The 17,821-nt window shown below is 35.0% G+C and overlaps 1 protein-coding gene across 1 annotated transcript; it reads right to left on the bottom strand.

Moving 5' to 3' along the window:
• Positions 1 to 10,258: 10,258 nt before the first annotated feature.
• On the bottom strand, positions 10,259 to 10,832 carry LOC138122772 (cylicin-2-like). The gene is made up of 2 exons (XM_069037070.1): positions 10,632 to 10,832; positions 10,259 to 10,576 (listed from the first exon to the last, which is right to left on the bottom strand). The coding sequence occupies exons 1-2, from the start codon at positions 10,830 to 10,832 to the stop codon at positions 10,259 to 10,261; spliced, it is 519 nt and encodes a 172-aa protein (XP_068893171.1).
• Positions 10,833 to 17,821: the final 6,989 nt, after the last annotated feature.

Below are 17,821 nucleotides of genomic sequence, written 5' to 3'. Positions count from 1 at the left end.
TTGCATAATTGAGCATAAGTTTTCTGTTGTGATAGTTCATAGTATTAAACTAAGACAATTATAAATTTATAGTAATAGGATTAAGAGAGTGGAACAATGGCGTCAACCTAACTTTGCTTCTTACTTAAGAGAATGTTTATTTACAACATTGTAATTAATTAATTTAGTAAAATAAAATAAATACATGTATTTGGTATAGTCCATAACGTTTTCCCTACAAATAATTCTTATTCTGAACCAAACATGCATTTCTCTGGGTGAAATATTACTCTCTCGGGAAAAAACAAAATAAATTTTCCATTACTCGTTGTCATAGCAGTCACGATGTGACACAAATGCAACAATTTAACTAGAAAAGAGTCGGACTTAATTTGTTTTCTTTTTTTCGTTAACCGAGTGAAGTTATCGGAAAATCTATTTTTATCGTTAAACTCGGCACGTTCCAGATGGCGGAAGGGAAAAACATGGTCTTCGGGGAATTCCCCTTATTTTATCGGGATGATCCGATGGAATAAATTTTTAACTCGTGTCGAAGCTGACGTCATTGTTAATGCTTCAATTAAGCATGTGATTGTCTTTAAAAATGGAGCGAGCAAGTGGAAAGTAACGATGTTCTCGGTTTGCTTTGACCCGACCCGAACTTGATCAAATCCCTTTCCGCATTGTGTCCCCAACGAAACACTTCCGGTTTCCGGTTACATGCGTTGTCACATGCTGTTGCCGAATTTATTAAAATGCCAACTTGACTGAGGAGATTTTTTGTGGATGAAGCATTGTTCTTCGGGGATGCGTATCGCGACACGAAATATTATCACACAATATTGTCAACAAACCATTATCTCTGACCATTATTTGTTGAATTAATGATTACATGTTAAAATATATACATATTTTTTTAATAGAAAACTTTTTTTAGTTACGTACAGAATAAGTACCGAGAGTGGTTAGTGGTTTTAATGTAAAAGCCATTAAGAAAAGGTTTCTGTTCAGCACGCCAGATATGAATGCATACCCAGGACGTTATTAAGTTAGATATTACAGTCATCATTTTTAAAACTGTGATGCTGTATATTTTTTATACATTCTTTTAATGTTATGAAACACACGCAAGTCGCATTTTGCTTCAAAATTATTTTATGCCCACAGAAAAAATATGTCCCGTATTAGTTCAAATTGAGAAAATTTGATTTTAATCCAATAAGAAATACCAAAGGGGATAAACTAAAGACAACGGAATTATCATCTTCACAAATAATATGCAAATGAATAGATACAGATTTGTTGTCTTTTTACATGAATCTCGTATCCCACCTCCACCCGGCGGCACGGCAATTTTGCCGGAGTACATACACTATTACGGATAATACTATCAAGTAATAGTGCAGTGCTTATCAACATAATTACCGGCGTCTCGCCTCCGCATTTTGACTTTTTTGTGTTTTATGTTCTGTGTCAATGTTAAGGAATTTCCTCACGATGTGACATGCGTATAATAATATACCTTTTTGAATTTCAACCACCAATGTGTTCTCTAAGTCCAAAATGTTTAAATTTTTAAAAAGAGATTGGGGTACTATTCCTGTTGCTGAAATTATAAATGGTAAAATCGAAATTTTTTCTAAACACCAAAGATTTCTCATAGCAACGGAGAGTTCTAAATATTTATTAATTTTTGTATTATATGTCTGTGTTATATTGTGTGAATTTGGAACAGCTATGTCTAAAAGATATGCTTGCTTTTGTTGTTTATTTAAAATAATAATGTCTGGTCTGTTATGCTGAATGTGAATGTCAGTTAAAACTATACGATCAAAATATAATTTGTAATTGTCATTTTCTAAACAACTTTCTGGTTTATAAATGTAATGTGGTTGTATATCCTTTAATAAATTGAATTTAACTGCTAAATTCATGTGTATAATTTTTGCGAATATATCATGACGTTTTTTATATTCCCTTTGAGCCAAAACGGTGCAAGAAGAAATGATATGTTCAATGGTTTCCCCTTCAGTTCCGCAAATCCTACATTTATCAATGATCGATTGTAAACCGCATATGTGTTTTTTATAATTTCTTGTGTTTATAACACGATCTTGTATTGCAAATATAAAACCCTCAGTCTCAGGATGAATATTTGATTTTTTAAGCCATGCATGAGAAGCTTGAATATTAATTTCTGGCTGTTCTAGCTCTTTAAAATATCTCCCATGTAAAGACTTTTGTTTTATATTTGCTATAGTGTCAGGTATATTTGGCTCAACAATATCTGAAATTATATTATCACTTAAATTTAAAGCTTTATCCGCTGAAACCAAAGCATTAAAAAAAGTGTTATCACGAGCTCTATTGAGAAAATAATTTTTTAGTGAAGCAATTTGATTATGTTGTAGAATTTCTAGATTTGAAAAACCCCTACCACCATTTTCGCGTGGTAAATTAAATCTTTCAATAGCAGATTTGGGGTGATGTTTACAAAATTTTGTAAAGAGAACTCTAGTTTGAATATTTATATTCTGTAAATTAGTTTTAGACCATTTTATAATACCAAAAGAATAGGTCAACAATGGAACAGCATATGTATTAACTGCTTTAATTAAATTATTACCGTTTAATTTTGATTTTAAAATAGATTTAATTCTTAAATAAAATTGTTTTTCTAAATTTTCTTTTATAATTGAATGTTGAATATGATTTGATTGATTAATACCTAAATATTTATAAAATTCTCCTTTATTTAAATTTTTAATGATTTCTCCTTCTTTAGTTACATATTCTAAATTCTCGTAATGACCGCGACATATTGATTGCGTTTTACACTTATCAATACCAAAACTCATGCTAATATCATTTGAGAAATTTTCAGTTATTGTTAATAAAGATGAAAATGAAAATTATTTTGACATTATTTTATTAAAGATAATGAGGTGAACTAAAGAAAAGATTTCATTTAGGCCCTTACAAATATTCCTTGGTTCAACATCTTCTACATCCTGATGTTTTTCCACGAATACAATTTTACCTTTGGTATAAAAATTTACAGAATAGTGGCAATGCATTACTCTTGTGCTGATGAGGCGTGGTTTCATTTTTCTAGTTCCATATACAGGGTCATTATAAATGATTGTCCCATCGCAGTTGGCGTTGAAAACCCACACAAATTTGGGATGTGCCGCTAGCTTCGCAACGTTAGACAAACTAGTAGACAAATTTACACTACCGCCAGCAGCGCTGGCTATCGGCGATGCTAGTATCACTCATATTATAAAGCTTGCGGCACATTCAACTACGTCACTAACGCTTACTGCGAGGAGATAATCATTTATAATGACCCCGTAGAACTTGGTCAGCATGTAATCGCCATAGTGTTATCGAGGTGCCATCGCATCCGAATAAAATTGGCTTCTGGGCTGCAACATCTAGAAGGTAAATTATGGGCCCCATTTTCTTTAATGCAGCTCTTTGGGCTCTAACATACCAAGGACTAATCAAACGGCTATTTCCAACAAGATTTAGTTACTGCTCACAGTTCTTCACAGGGTAATTGATAAATAGAACATTGTGGTCAGCTGATTTGACTCTTGATTTTTTTTTGTTCCCCTATTTAAAGAATACATACAGGGTTATTCACGAGAGGGGTATTTCTGAACTTCTTTTTGTCGCAACCCATTATACACATTGCAACAATATCTGTCCGGTCCTGTCTCTTTGACGTTAAAGCAAAAAATTTTTGTCAATTTGAAAAATTTGTTTTTACAATAACGACGAAAAGACTGACATGCTCCCTATTCACGGAGTGTAGAATTCTGTCACCGCTGCGGATGTTTAGAACCGATGGCAGACACTTCGAACACCTTTTACATTAACTTAATTTGTTAATTTATTTGTAGAATTTTGATTAAATACAGGTTATCTGCCAATCTGACATTTCTCACAAATCTATCCAACTTACTTTGATTTCTAATTTAAAAGAAATAACACATTTGATTTAGTAGTTACTGCCATTGGTATTGTTGGTTGTGGAAAAATAAAAATTCAGAAGTACCCCTTTCGTGAATAACCCTGTATAGTGTTAAGAAATCCGTGTAAGAATTTGCAAAAACGGCAACAAGCATTTGAAGATGACTTAGTACAATGTGTTAACTTATGCTTTTAATAATCTAAATTTAAGTTCAATGTTCTTTACAGCAACACATAAAAAGACATGCTAACTTTTTGTGGTCACTTGTCAATTGGTAAATAAAGCACTCTGTATGTTAGCACAGAATATATGTTTCTTTACTTAGTATTTGACATGACTCTAAATATTAGTTTTCGATAATTCAAGAGAAAGATAGTTCTCCCTGCATACATGCAGAATAAATATCGTTGAAGCAGCTTATTTACATGAAGTTTATAATTCTGTAATGTTTGCTAGAATCGTGTATGCAGTACAATTGTATGAATTTGCCTCGGTGCAGCAATAGAGAGATCTTTCATACAGTTGGTTTGTTTATGCAGTAATTTTATGATAACTTTCCTTACATTTGACTTTAGAATAATTTACAATCTGAACATTAATCTACCTGAGGGTACAACGCTGCCTAGTAATTCTGTAACCGTTTCTATTTGCGGATTACATTTTTAATTTGTGAATGTAAAAGTTACGCCGGGATACCGACATGTTGTGCGATTAACAGGCCTATTCTGTAAGACACTTGGTTAAAAGTTAAACGTTAAAAGAACGGTTAAAATATTTTAACCCATTGCGCTATTCTCTAAGCCAAAATTTTAACCAAAAGTTGTTAAAATTTAACTCAAATTGCTAATTTTTAGCGGGTGGTCATACCCAGCCGTTAAAAATTAACTTACGTCAAAACGGTCCTAAATTATAATGGCATTCGCAATGAATATTCTTTTGGTGCATGAACTGGAATGAAGGCGACAAATGTACCTACTCGTAAATACATTTTTCGACAAATCAAATCTGTCAATTCCATACATTTTTCTCAATTCTTAAGGGTAATTTTGCCACCGGCGGTAAAAGATAAATCACCCTGTACAGCTTTCTCATTGTAGCTTGAGCTGTAAGAACCGGATGCGCAGTGGTCTTACAGCCCCTTCACTAATTTTGTCGCATTTCTTTGCCGCTTCCAGGACCTCTTTATCTGACCTTTTTATTCAACTTTGCGCATCCCTCACAGCTCAAGCTACAATGGGCAAGATTAACGTATTTGAGTTGATACCTAAAGTGCATCTATCGATATTTAAAACGACCTTTTGATTCCTTGAGTGGTTTATTGCCGCTTAACGAAGGTTGTCGTAAAAGTGGTACCAATTACCAATTACTTTCATTTATACAGTGAGGGGCAAAAGTAATGCAACAATTCGATAAATCATAAACTGTTGAGTTTTGAAAATAGAACAAAAACCGGTCGATTTTTAATTTCAGTTTCACGTTTTTGAGAAGTCTGTGCCCATACCAATGTAGTCTGTAACTATTAGTTGAGGTTAGGTATATTTTTGCAAATAATTATGACTGTTGTTCCTCCAGCTGACAGTGATTTGCGACGTTGCCATATGTATTTGTACGCTTCCGTGCCTGACTTCATTCTTCAAAATAACCTAGCCGCTAAAATAATGCTTTTTAACCTACCCGTTAATAATTTGTCTTACAGAATAGAATTTTGGTTATTTGTAGATAACCGGTTGTTAAAAATTAATTTATTAGCGGATGGTTAAAATTAACAGACGAGTTACAGAATAGGCCCGTAAGTCAATTATTTGCGGCTTTTTTTAGTAGGTACGAGTACTTGATGATCTTAAAGTCGATCACGGCCCAAGATGAAGATATTCTACTTCCAAAAATAAAATTTTCATTCCAACAGCGGTGTTACTAGTGGTTCCAGAGGAGAATTCGTCACCACAAGGTTTCGATTTTGACGCCATCTGGAGGCTAATCTACAGGGTATTTCACGAGTGATCATGAGCCCGGCGGAATAGAAAATGCAACCCACAATACATCAGGATACAATACTTTAATATCGGGTGTTCATTTAAATGTATCCTCAAAGTATCCTGATAGTATTGTCCTTCAGAAAAAAGTGACAAGTTTTCCTTTGTTCTTTCTAGATCCTATACCACTTCCAGATTGTAAAATTTTGGTCACCTCGGCAAAGCTTTTCACGTGGATTCAAAATGTTAAATACACACTTTCGTTCTACACTTCCCATTGTACAAAATATTTGACGGCCAATGAAGCTACGCCATACGGAAACAAAAGTAGGCCACCTGACCACACATTTTGTTTGAACACACATTTTATAAACAAGAGGTAAAAGCTTTGCTAATGTTCTCATTATCCTTCTGGATAGCAGTTCTAACAATTGATAGTCGATTGTTACTCTTGCAGCAGTTCAATGGAGATTAGTATTTAAATGGCGTGACAGCGAGATTTTTAAAGCAGGGGTGAGAAACTGGAATGCTTTTAACTACTTTTCCTAATACGTGTTGGGCATTATTAACAATGCCTAGGCACTAGTGGCTTTACGCATTCTCTAGTTGAAATATTTTCATTTTAATATAAGCGATTCGTTGTAGTATCAAGAAAATGTGTAATTGAGTCACCCTTGTGGATGAAACTGTCTTTTCCTATTAATATGCTAAATTGTGCATCGGAAGTTTACGCGTTTACGGCATGTGAAGACTTTAAAAACAGTTAATTATTTAGACATATTCGTTACAAAATGCAATCGTTACAATTAACTACAAGTTAAATTTTTGGTCAGATTCATATAAATATTTTGTTGTAACTTGAACCACAGCCACACACATGTTTGCACGAAACGTCAGTAAACAACTTCCTAACCTTACTTTCTTGTCGTGTTAGCAATGTTTGTATTTAAACAGGTTGGGGTTTAATGAAATATTTAATATGTTTAATATTTTTAATAATAAAATAATTTAAACATTGTCTCCTAAGCCATTTTTGCTTTGTGTTTTTCATTATACTTGACAATTACTCGTTCAGTTCAGCCACTGACGTTTCCAAGCTGACTCGATTACAAATTTTCTTGATCACACGATGTATATCTAATTATGTGACAATCTTCCCTATTCCCCTTTTGAATCTATTTATGTTAAACGGAGGGTGAGATAAATTACTCAGTTGTATTTCAATACAGAGATTAATTGAAAATAATTTGAGTGGTTGGGCAGATAATGACGACAATGTTCTGTAACTTTTGTTACGTATTTGTTGGATGAATGATAGCATCATTTGAAAGCACAAGATAAAATCTAAGCTGTCGAGTTAGCATTGTTAGGTACTTTCTGTTTCCGTAGAAAGAGCCAAATATTTTTATATTATTCATAAATTTTGATATACCTTTGCACGATATACAGGTGTCCCACCTTAGCCTTTTGAGCCTAATACATATCTCGGTTATTTGCCAACGGATTTTTATGAAATTTGTTGTTGCGAGAACTTTTTAAAGTAGATACCTACGTAATACAACAATTTGTAATGTGGTCACAAGTCACAATCAAGCATCAAAATCGGAGCTCGTGTATTTTATTATTTATAAGGTATTGTTGATTCGATGAGAGGTTTTCTTTGGAATTGAAGTAAACTTTGCTTGTCAGGAATTAAGGAAAAGATGTAGCGTTGCTTGCCACTTAATGGTTTTGCCGTTAATCGCCTTAATTTGAAGGAGGAGGAATAATCCCTCGACTTGAGATTCACCCTGTATCTGTGATCTTTTCGGTGCGTCGTTAAGCCACCAAAAGGCGACCTTGTCTGGGGAGTTGTTTAAAATTCGTGGGCATTAATTTTTAATTTCGTCCCTTATTCACGCAAAGGTTGTCCTCGAGGGAGACAAGTGACTCGATTGAAAATAAGTCAGATTAGGTTTCAATTTGACAGGAGCTATTTACATTATAAAATCCGACCAAAGGGGCTTCATTGTGTCGTTAATACAATAGCGAATTCGAATGAAGTCGGTGTCGGTTTCCATCTCGATAATTAATCACCCGTTCAGGTGTTCAAATTTCATCGGTCCGCGATAAGTTAATTGGGATTGATGGAAGAATTATGAAGGGATTGTGTGCGAAATTAAGCACGGCGCAGGATAAGAAAGAGATGCTCAAAATCGTAATTTGATTCTTAACGAGTTGTTTGTAATTAAGTTGCGTTTGTGCGCCTTTAATGGAGGGTCCATGTTGGATTTCCAGGACTGAACGGAAATTTACGAACGTCCGTAAACTAGGTGAACAATAATCTTATGTAAAGTAGTTCAGAGGGAAATCTCCGGGAACAAAACGCTTTACAAGGTGAAATGCTAATATGTCATTCTTTAGCCAAGATTAATATCTGACAATGTCGTTAATCTGTTGTCTGGAACTCGTTAATCTTCGCGATAAGAAACAAAGTCATTAAATTCTCTATCGCGGATCGGCTTGCACCGGAATAGCCGAAGTTTTAACCAGAAAAGTTTACTCTCTCTTCATGTTGCGCTTGCTTCTTTTTAACGTATAGTCTAAATAAAAAGACATTCCAACAACAATTTCTCCGACTCGGCGTTCGCATAACTTCCCTCCAATTAGCATTTTTTCCCGATAAAGCGGCATCGTCCTCTTTTCGGATTTATGCACGATAAGCAACTCCAGTCAGCTGTACATAAAAACCATATTTACTTTTATAACTATCCTCCTGGTCGCGTCGTAAACACGGCGCGCTTACCTGTTTATAATCCATAAAAAACTCAAGAATTTTGTATTGCAAAGAGTGCAAAGCTGCCATAAAGCACACATGCCGAACCAGTCGTAATCCACCCAGTCCGTTCCTCTGTCAGCTTTGTTTTATATTTAGCACCAGCTATGGAGATCGTCGAGATTATGGCGAGCTCACGGGGTTGTTTTATTTTTTGGATTTACGGTTTTTTTTTAAATGAAAGTCGCTTTGGTTTCACCGGCGGAAATGATCGATGACAGTGTGACAGGTCGACCGGTGTTTCGACAATTATGTCGTTATTAAGCAAGTTTGATTAGCTGATCTGCAATCAGAGCGGCTTTGAGCTAATTAATGGAGCATGTAGTGTGCATAAGGCACCTATCGATACAAGTACGCACTTGGGCTGGTAAGAGAGGGTCAGGGGGTGTGATTCGACCACCCTCGATGTCTGTCTGTCCTGCAAGGTACTCCGGACTTTCGAAGAATTAATTAAAGTTTTCGGACGATATTTAGCGTTAACAAACGAATTTCATATCTCAATTACAATCCCTGGACCCTGGATTCTGGATGTGGACCTCTCGTTGCGGTCTTATCAGTGAATGCAGTGGACAAGCTTGGCGGTCGCATTGTTTGTAGGTAACATTACCGACAACTACCAAGAGCTGTAATGAGACTTGTTGTTAAGGTTTGTTATTTAAGTTTGGCATGAGAATTCAAGTAAATAATCTTTTTAATTTTAATTGTCATTTTTCGTAAGTGAAATTGCAATTAAAGATGAATTATCCAGAAATACGGCAAAAAGCGGGGAATACCACAGGAAATTTGCTGCCGGCAATGTGTGCTATCAACTGAAAAAAGTTCCTAGATTTCGGATGTGTAAATACATTATTAACGCATTCATTTTGAAAAAATGCTTTAGATGTACGGGTGAAATTGTATACAGGGTTATTATAAACGATTTTCCCATCGCAGTTGGCGTTGGTGATGTAGTTAAATGTGCCGCGAGCCTCATAACATCAGTGAGAGTAGTATCGTCGATAGGTGGCGATACTGGCGGTACTGAAAATCTTTCTGCTAGTTTGTCTAACGTTGCGAGGCTGGCGGCACAGCCAAAATTTGTGTGGGTTTTTAACGCCAGCTGCGATGGGACGATCATTTATAATAAGTAATAACCTTGTACATTAATGCATTATTTTATAAATCAATACGGAATCCCCGAAACGCATAAGTAGTGTAAGATATAATGTGATTTTGTATCGGATGTTCATTTAAATTTATTCTCAAAGTTGGCCGTGGCTCTCTCGTTGAAGGTGTAGCCCAAGTACCTAAACTCGCTCACTCTTTCTATCTTGCTTTCTTCCCATTTCCACTCTCTCTCCTCACTCTTTCTCTTTCTCCTGTTGAACATCATAATTTTCGTCTTCTCAAGATTCACTTCCAGTTTTTTCTTCCTCACATACTTTCCCAGGTTCCGAATCATTTCTTTCTTTCTCTCTCACTCTTTGCCACAATGACCATGTTATCCGCAAATGTCAGGCTTCAAACTTTTTGTTATTTTTCAGCTTCCTCATCTGTCTTTTCACCTCTTCCGCTGTGATTTCTGTTTCCTTTGGCGTCATCTGCTTCTCGTTCAATTGTGTTCCTGCCTCTCCTTCTTCCTTTCTCCCTTCCACCAGTTTCATTAAGTACTCTTGCCATTCTTGCATTGTTATTTCCTCGTTCACTGATTCCTTTTTCTTTCTCTCTCGGTTTATGTATTTCCACACCTCCCTCTTTGTTCTTATTTACTTTATCTCTTTCTCCTCCCTTTCCCCCTCTGCTTATTCTTCTCTCTACATCTCTCCCTCTCCCTGTATCTTCTTTTCGCTTCTAGGAATCTGCTTCTGTCCATCTTGTTTCTCCTCCACGCTCTCAACGCCTTTACCGCTTCCTTCTTCAGATGTTCACATCCTCTGTCCCACCACCCATTTTTACTTCCTGCCCTTTTGACCCCTTTACTGTCACCTCCTTTTTCGTCGTCGCTTTCTCGATCACTTCCTTCAGCTCTGCCGCCATCTTCCCACGTCCTCCTCCTCAAATGTTGCTTTTTCCAGTCTTCTCCTGTACTCTTCCACTCCTTGTTCATCTCACACTTTTATTGTCACCTTCTTCTGCTCCTCCTATTCCCTTATTTTTAATCAAGTAACTTCAAACTATCAGTTTTCTCCTATCCTATGTTAAACATCACCTTGTTTTCTAGCTATTCATTCGCTTTGTTGGAAACTGTAGGTACCTTCAGTAACTGAAGAACTTACAATTTTTACAATTTGCAACTTTATTTGAACATATGTTTTTTGTGATTCAGTATAATCATGGTTATCGCTCATTAGATCCGTCATTTCAGTTGTCAATTAATTATTACCTTTGTGGACAGCAATTCCAATATGCATAATGAGACTTGTGATTTATTGATGTCACAAGAATGATGAAAGCTTTTCCAACTAGTGTCAGACGTCGTATTTAGATTCTCACATGATACCAATATTATCATCGTTTATTTTGACATACGTAGATTCGATGTAACAACTACTGTATGTTTTGTTAAATATGTGTCCGTATTAAAAATATTCATTAAATCAGCTGGTTTATACAAATTAATGATTAACAAATTTTGTATTTGATATTTACATGTTTTGATTTTTAAATAGATGCAAGTCGAAATTAAAATAAAATGAAATAATCCATGTGTCCAAAACATTTTATATGCCTTTTTAGTGATTGGCTTGAATTATTAATAAAGTAGCAATTATTCGTGGATAGTTTTCTATTGGTATGCACACAACAAGATTAAAATTTAACTCAATTAGTCAATTTATTGGATTGGATTTTGTTCACGTTGAAAGCCATTTATTTATTATGGATTTTTTAATTTTTTGTTAACACCTAAAACTGTTCAATGACAATTGAATTGAACGCCAAATTAAGTATAGAACACTCATAGGTGGCGGCAACAGTGAATAAAATTTAAAAATAAATTAAAGAGAAGAAAGAACTGAAATAAATCGTAACAAAAAACCGAACACGAAATTAAATTATATTATACAAACTGCGACTGGAAGTAAGAAGGATTTGGGAGAGCGGTCATGGCTCGACGACTTTATGAATCACTTCGAATTTTTTCTTGGTGATAACTGATAAATCATGAGGAAATGCGGTCAGAAAATAGCTGCAGTTAGTTCAACTTTTTTTTTTAAATTGAAGTAACAAAATTTTATTTTTGTTCGACACTGTCAGAATTTGAGAATTTTCTCCTGTGTGAACGGATTTTGATGAATTTGACCACTTGTCAAAACGAAACGTCAAACTAATTTTAAAGATTTTCAGCCATTTGGAGCCTTTGGGGGGACTCGTCGAACAAAAAAACGTTGTATTCAACTCGTTCTTGTGTAATTTACGCTTTTTTGGCACTCGTGGACCTTTAAAACTCTCGTTTCACTCGAGTTTTAAACTGGCCCACTCATGCCAAAAAAAGCCCAAATTACACACGAACTCGTTAAATAAATAACTATTAATAAATAATAGCAATTCATTAATATAATCTAATCTTTTTTTCTTTGTTGTTGATTGGAAAATCTTTCTTTTGACAACCCTACTATACCCTACTAGATACTATATTAGTATTACTACTACTATGAGTTCTTTAAGATTAACTTGTTGGAAGAGAAGTATTGTTAATTGAAATTTTTAATGTTTCTCAACATATCTTGTCAAATTCATTAACGAAATAAAAATGTTCAAAGTCGCTATTCCTTACTCATGTGAAATTTGTTGGCTTTGGAAATTTTTACAATTCTGTAAGCTGTAGTACTTGTTAGTGTGGCGACAAATGTTGCAGTAAAAGCTCCAATGAAACACGTGCCTGACACGTTTTAGAATTTCTGTTTAAATAAGAGAAAAATTTCAAGAATGAATTTCATGTCGGCAAACTTCGTTTTGTAAACAAAATTAATGTTCGTTAGATTACGTGATCTTTTGTTAAAATGTTTATCAAATTAAAAGGCAGAGAGCTAGAGTTGCTTTATCGTGGAGATTAACAAAATGGCTTACACGTGTAGTTATGAAATTGAAGGACGAAGTAGGAAAAAAGTTGGTACAAAATAAGGACGTAACAGTGCGCATTTAGCTGCGTAGAAATAAAATGTTAGTATGGGAACATAAGTAAAGTACTGAAGAAAATTCACTTTTTAAAAACAAAATTGACCTTCTCGAGGATTTTTCTCAGTAATTACAGATTAATCGAATTTATTCCGAGCTTTACGAACGCATTTAGACTAATAATATTTTCCACGCCAGATTCTTTTGCGATAAATAAATGAAAAATTTACCATGCAATCTTTGCAATTAACATACTTTCGAGAATACTTCGAAGATTTTTTCTTGAAACTTTTCTTGAAACTTAAAACTTGTGGGCCTTTAAAACGCTCGTTTCACTCGCGTTTTAAACTGGTCCACTCATACCAAAAAAAGCCCAATTTACACACGAACTCGTTAAATAAACTACTATTATGTTTGTTAATATTAACTATCCCACCTTCACCCGGCGGCACGGCAATTTTGCCGGAGTACATACACTATTACGGATATTAATATCAAGTAATAGTGCAGTGCTTATCAACATAATTACCGGCGTCTTGCCTCCGCATTTTGACTTTGTTGTGTATTATGTTCTGTGTCAATGTTAAGGAACTTCCTCACGATGTGACATGAGTATAATAATATACCTTTTTGAATTTCAACTACCAATGTGTTATCTAAATCCAGAATTTTTAAATTTTTAAAAAGAGATTGCGGTACTAATCCCGTTGCTGAAATTACAAGTGGTAAAATCGAATTTTTTTCTAAACACCAAAGATTTCTCATAGCAACGGACAGCTCTAAATATTTATTAATTTTTGTGTTATATGTCTGTGTTATATTATGTGAATTTGGAACAGCTATATCTAAAAGATATGCTTGCTTTTGTTGTTTATTTAAAATTATAATGTCTGGTCTGTTATGCTTAATATGAATGTCAGTTAAAATTGTTCTATCAAAATATAACTTGTAACTGTCATTTTCCAAACAACTTTCTGGTGTATAACTATAATGTGGTTGTGTATTCTTTAATAAATTGAATTTAACAGCTAAATTCATGTGTATAATTTTAGCGAATATATCGTGTCGTTTTTTATATTCGCTTTGAGCCAAAACGGTGCAAGAAGAAATAATGTGTTCAATTGTTTCCCCTTCAGTTCCGCAAATCCTACATTTATCAATTATCGATTGTAAACCGTATATGTGTTTTTTATAATTTCTTGTAAATTTGTTACACAGTCTAGGACTGGTTTACAAATCTATGAGGGGCATGATGACCAACTCAATAGACCGGGACCAATGGCTTAACGTGACTTCCGAATCACGAGACAGAATATAGCCTTTTTTTTTTTTTTTTTTAATTTCGCCCTAATAATGTTAGATAATATTTAGGTATAAACAGTTCTAATTTTTTTCGAGTGTCTTAAAAATGATGAAGTACAAGGATCTTATAATACAAATCAATCATAATACCGTGAGATCGAAAAAAAAATAGAGTTGACTGTGACCAAAAATTTCAGTTGGCAATTCGTTAAAATTTCAATTATCAGATGTCAGTCTTAAAAGTTAGGTCAGGATTTTGAGAACGTCGAAATCTTGATTTTCATAAAGGTGTGAATTATGTGTGACCTGTCGATTGTAAAAGAATCATGAGGAGCTCCAATCGTATTTACGAACTAGAGTAAATGTTCGAAATGTCTGCCTTCAGCTTCCAAACATAATGCTACTCTCTTCGCTTCATGTTTTCAAATGACCTTCGCAAAGTCGGAACATCAATTAAATCAGTAATTACTTGCATTAATTCGGGAATTGTGCCAGGCCTGTTTTTGAACACGTTGTTTTTCAGGTATGGAAAAAAAATAATCAAGGCAAGTTGTTGATAAGTGCCTTGAAAGTTCAGAATGACAGTTACTATTGTAATTAATGATATCTGCTGACATTTGAATTAAATTTTTACGTGCTGCCAATTGAAGTGTATTAATCATGGTCATCTCGATTTTTTTAATTTTCGATCGCACGGTACATGAGTTGTGATTATAAGGTATAATGAAATGACGATATCAGCAAAGAAACTAGATAACATCTCTGCATCATACCGAGAATGTTGATTCCGTACCTCAATGGCTTTGAACTTGACCACATTTCAGGAAGCTTTTAAAAGTGCAAAAATGGAATAAGAGTACGTACATTGTGAAGCCCATAAACTCTTGTCAGACTTGAGCTTCCATAGCAGAAAGGTTTTTGTTGAATTTGGGACGTGGCAGAATCTGCGTGCAACAACGAGCGTACATGCACCAAGTCTCTTTTCATTTAAATGGTGCCGGCTCCAGCCTGTATTCTAGGGAGTCATGAAGTTTAACCTAATAATAGGACGTAATTCAGAGTCAAGTCACAGCTTGGCTTTTTCATCAAATCCATATATAGCGCTCTCCCTCGGCAAACACCCTCAAAACTATATTTTATTCCTTTTGTGGGTGTAAACGAGTTGAAATCACCAGTCGAATCACGCACTTCATACAAAATCTACTCAGCAAGGGCGAGACTCCTTGTCAGATGTCATTTGCTCGTCGATTATTGGTTTGGGCAATATACATTGTCTATAAATATCAGGTGACGGTCGCTTTATGCCAGATTAAGGGTCGAATGGAAGAAGTGCGTCTACAAATGTTGCCGTAAGCTGTTAAGACTAATAGACTGAACATTCATTAATTATAATTTACAGGCAATTTAGGAAACCACAAACCTGTGGGTTTATTGTGGGCCCCTGCACCGTAAATCCCGCATATTTCACATAGCTGAACCTTTGTCCACTGCGATTCGGTTAAATACAATTTAATTTCGCCCACGGGACTATCCACAGTCAACACATTAAACGTTAAGCATGTCTATGTTGCAAATTTATGCATATTAAAATATTTTATGGCTCATGGGCGACTGTAAACCGCGGCAAGTCAAGTCCGGAGCGAAGACCACAAAGGGTAGACTTCTAAACCTCCTTGGATCAACGTTAATATGCGAACGATTATTCTTTAGAATGGTATTCCGGCGCACGAACCGTATGAACATTAATCGGATCGAGCACTCACACAAGAATTTCGCAAGATTACAGGATTAGAAACTTGAATATGGAAGGGAATTTTTTAAGGGAAAATGCAATTTCTCTACACAATTGGGCGGGTGGGGAGGAGATACTTAGTTCGTTTCGGTATTCAGCGCTTGAAGGTGGAGGGTTCCAGCAACAACACAATATTTCCAAATTTCAAGTGTTTTTAATAAAATGGAAAAATGTTATTAAGAAAATTTTTATGTCGCTCTACACAGACTACAAAGACCTCACGAGGACTCGTTGAGAGTATTTTGTTTACGTATGAGAGGCAATCTTTTGTACAAGAACAAAATATACATATTTTACAATTTTGTGCAAAACATTTTGACGTTGAAGTTTCCCATGAAACTTTTTTTTTGTTGCTATGACGAATTTTAATTGGGGGATATGTACAGAATGATCAACAAGAAAATAAATCAAGAGTGCTACCTCATCTTTTGTTTTAGCGAAACGTCTCTCTTAGCTTAATCGTACACATATGTACAGGGTGTTATTGAAAGTTGTACAGATATTTTAATCACGAGCTACTGGCTTCATGTAGAACCCGGAAAATTAACTAAAAAATTACATTTATTTTTTGAGCTACAATTTTTTAAAATTGCTTTTAGTTTTCTACGTTATCCTACAACCTCGTAGGTAAAATTTCAGCACATTTTAAAAATACACCCTGTATATCATGTTTTATAAAATGTACTCCAATGCGAAAAAACCTATAGGAAATATGCTTTAAAACAAGGAAACCGCATTGGTGTACGTTTTATAAAACATGATATACAGGGTGTATTTTTAAAATGTGCTGAAATTTTACCTACGAGGTTGTTTGACAACGTAGAAGACTAAAAGCAATTTAAAAAAATTGCAGCTTAAATCAATACCGTTGTTTCAAAACTGATGTTTGACATTTCATAGAAAAATCTGCTTACCAGTGGCGTCGCGTTTGGCAATAAAGCTGCGATTGTAAAATGTTGCTGTTGCTTATTTTATAAATTTTCTCCAATACCAGATAATAATAATCATTATAATTCCAACGTCTAAAATTCATGAGGTATGATTTATTATAAAGTAGCGTTTGAGACCACAAATTATTATGTACGCCCATGCATTGAACGCTTATTTGCATACGATCCGCTACGACGTGACCGATAATTTGTAACGCCAACACTGATTTGTTTTCTTTTTGATCACTTTGTACATGCAAGTAGGTATAAAATAGTCGAGGTTATTTTTTATTACCGTAGCAGTCTGATATTGAAAATATAAAAGTGTCAATTTTCACACCTTATTTGTACAATATCAAGACACGTCATGCGGTTATATTTATCTCGGAGAAAACGTTTTGGTTGTTGGGCTGAGCGCAAATCCCCAGGAAGACCGAATTTAAATAACATCCCGGAAATTTGACGTCTGTAGCCCAAAAGGTTAGGAGAAAAGAAACCCTCTATAAAAGTTGAACAAAAGTTTACTGTTAATCTTGGTATTACTCCAAGTCGGTTGAATGCGTGAAATTCGCGGAGAAGATCTCAAGACATAATCCAGCATTTCTTTACGCGCTAATACCTTGCTCTTTCACTAAAGCTCCATCGACTCCTCCAGCATTTCATTTAGAAAAATATGAAAGAAATTCATCTGCAGCGCTAAATAAAACTAATTTCACATTGCTCGCGTCATCACCACCTCCACAATTCGTAATCAAAGAGCCCCGTTTCAACCGGAGCTCACATTGCAGGTGTTAATGAGGACGGTTCCTGCAGTGATGCAACGTGTGCTTGTTAGTCCCATTTCCCGGAGCGCTGGCGGAGGCGCAGGCGACTCTTTCAACGACTTATTATGACTCCAAACATTCGTAGATGTCTTTTTCTCTTAGGAAGGGAAAAGTTTCGGCCGGCGAAAGACAA

Source organism: Tenebrio molitor, chromosome 2 (genome assembly GCF_963966145.1).
Source record: "Tenebrio molitor chromosome 2, icTenMoli1.1, whole genome shotgun sequence".
Lineage (NCBI taxonomy): Eukaryota > Metazoa > Arthropoda > Insecta > Coleoptera > Tenebrionidae > Tenebrio > Tenebrio molitor.
The sequence above is the reverse complement of the archived record's forward strand: the minus strand, read 5'-3'. Positions and strand labels throughout refer to the sequence as shown.

Coding starts and splice junctions, on each gene's coding strand:
- LOC138122772 (XM_069037070.1), bottom strand. CDS start 10,832: ATGAACAAGGAGTGGAAGAGTACAGGAGAAGACTGGAAAAAGCAACAT. Junction 10,577..10,631: donor AACATCTGAAGAAGGAAGCG/GTAAAGGCGTTG, acceptor GCAGATTCCTAG/AAGCGAAAAGAAGATACAGG.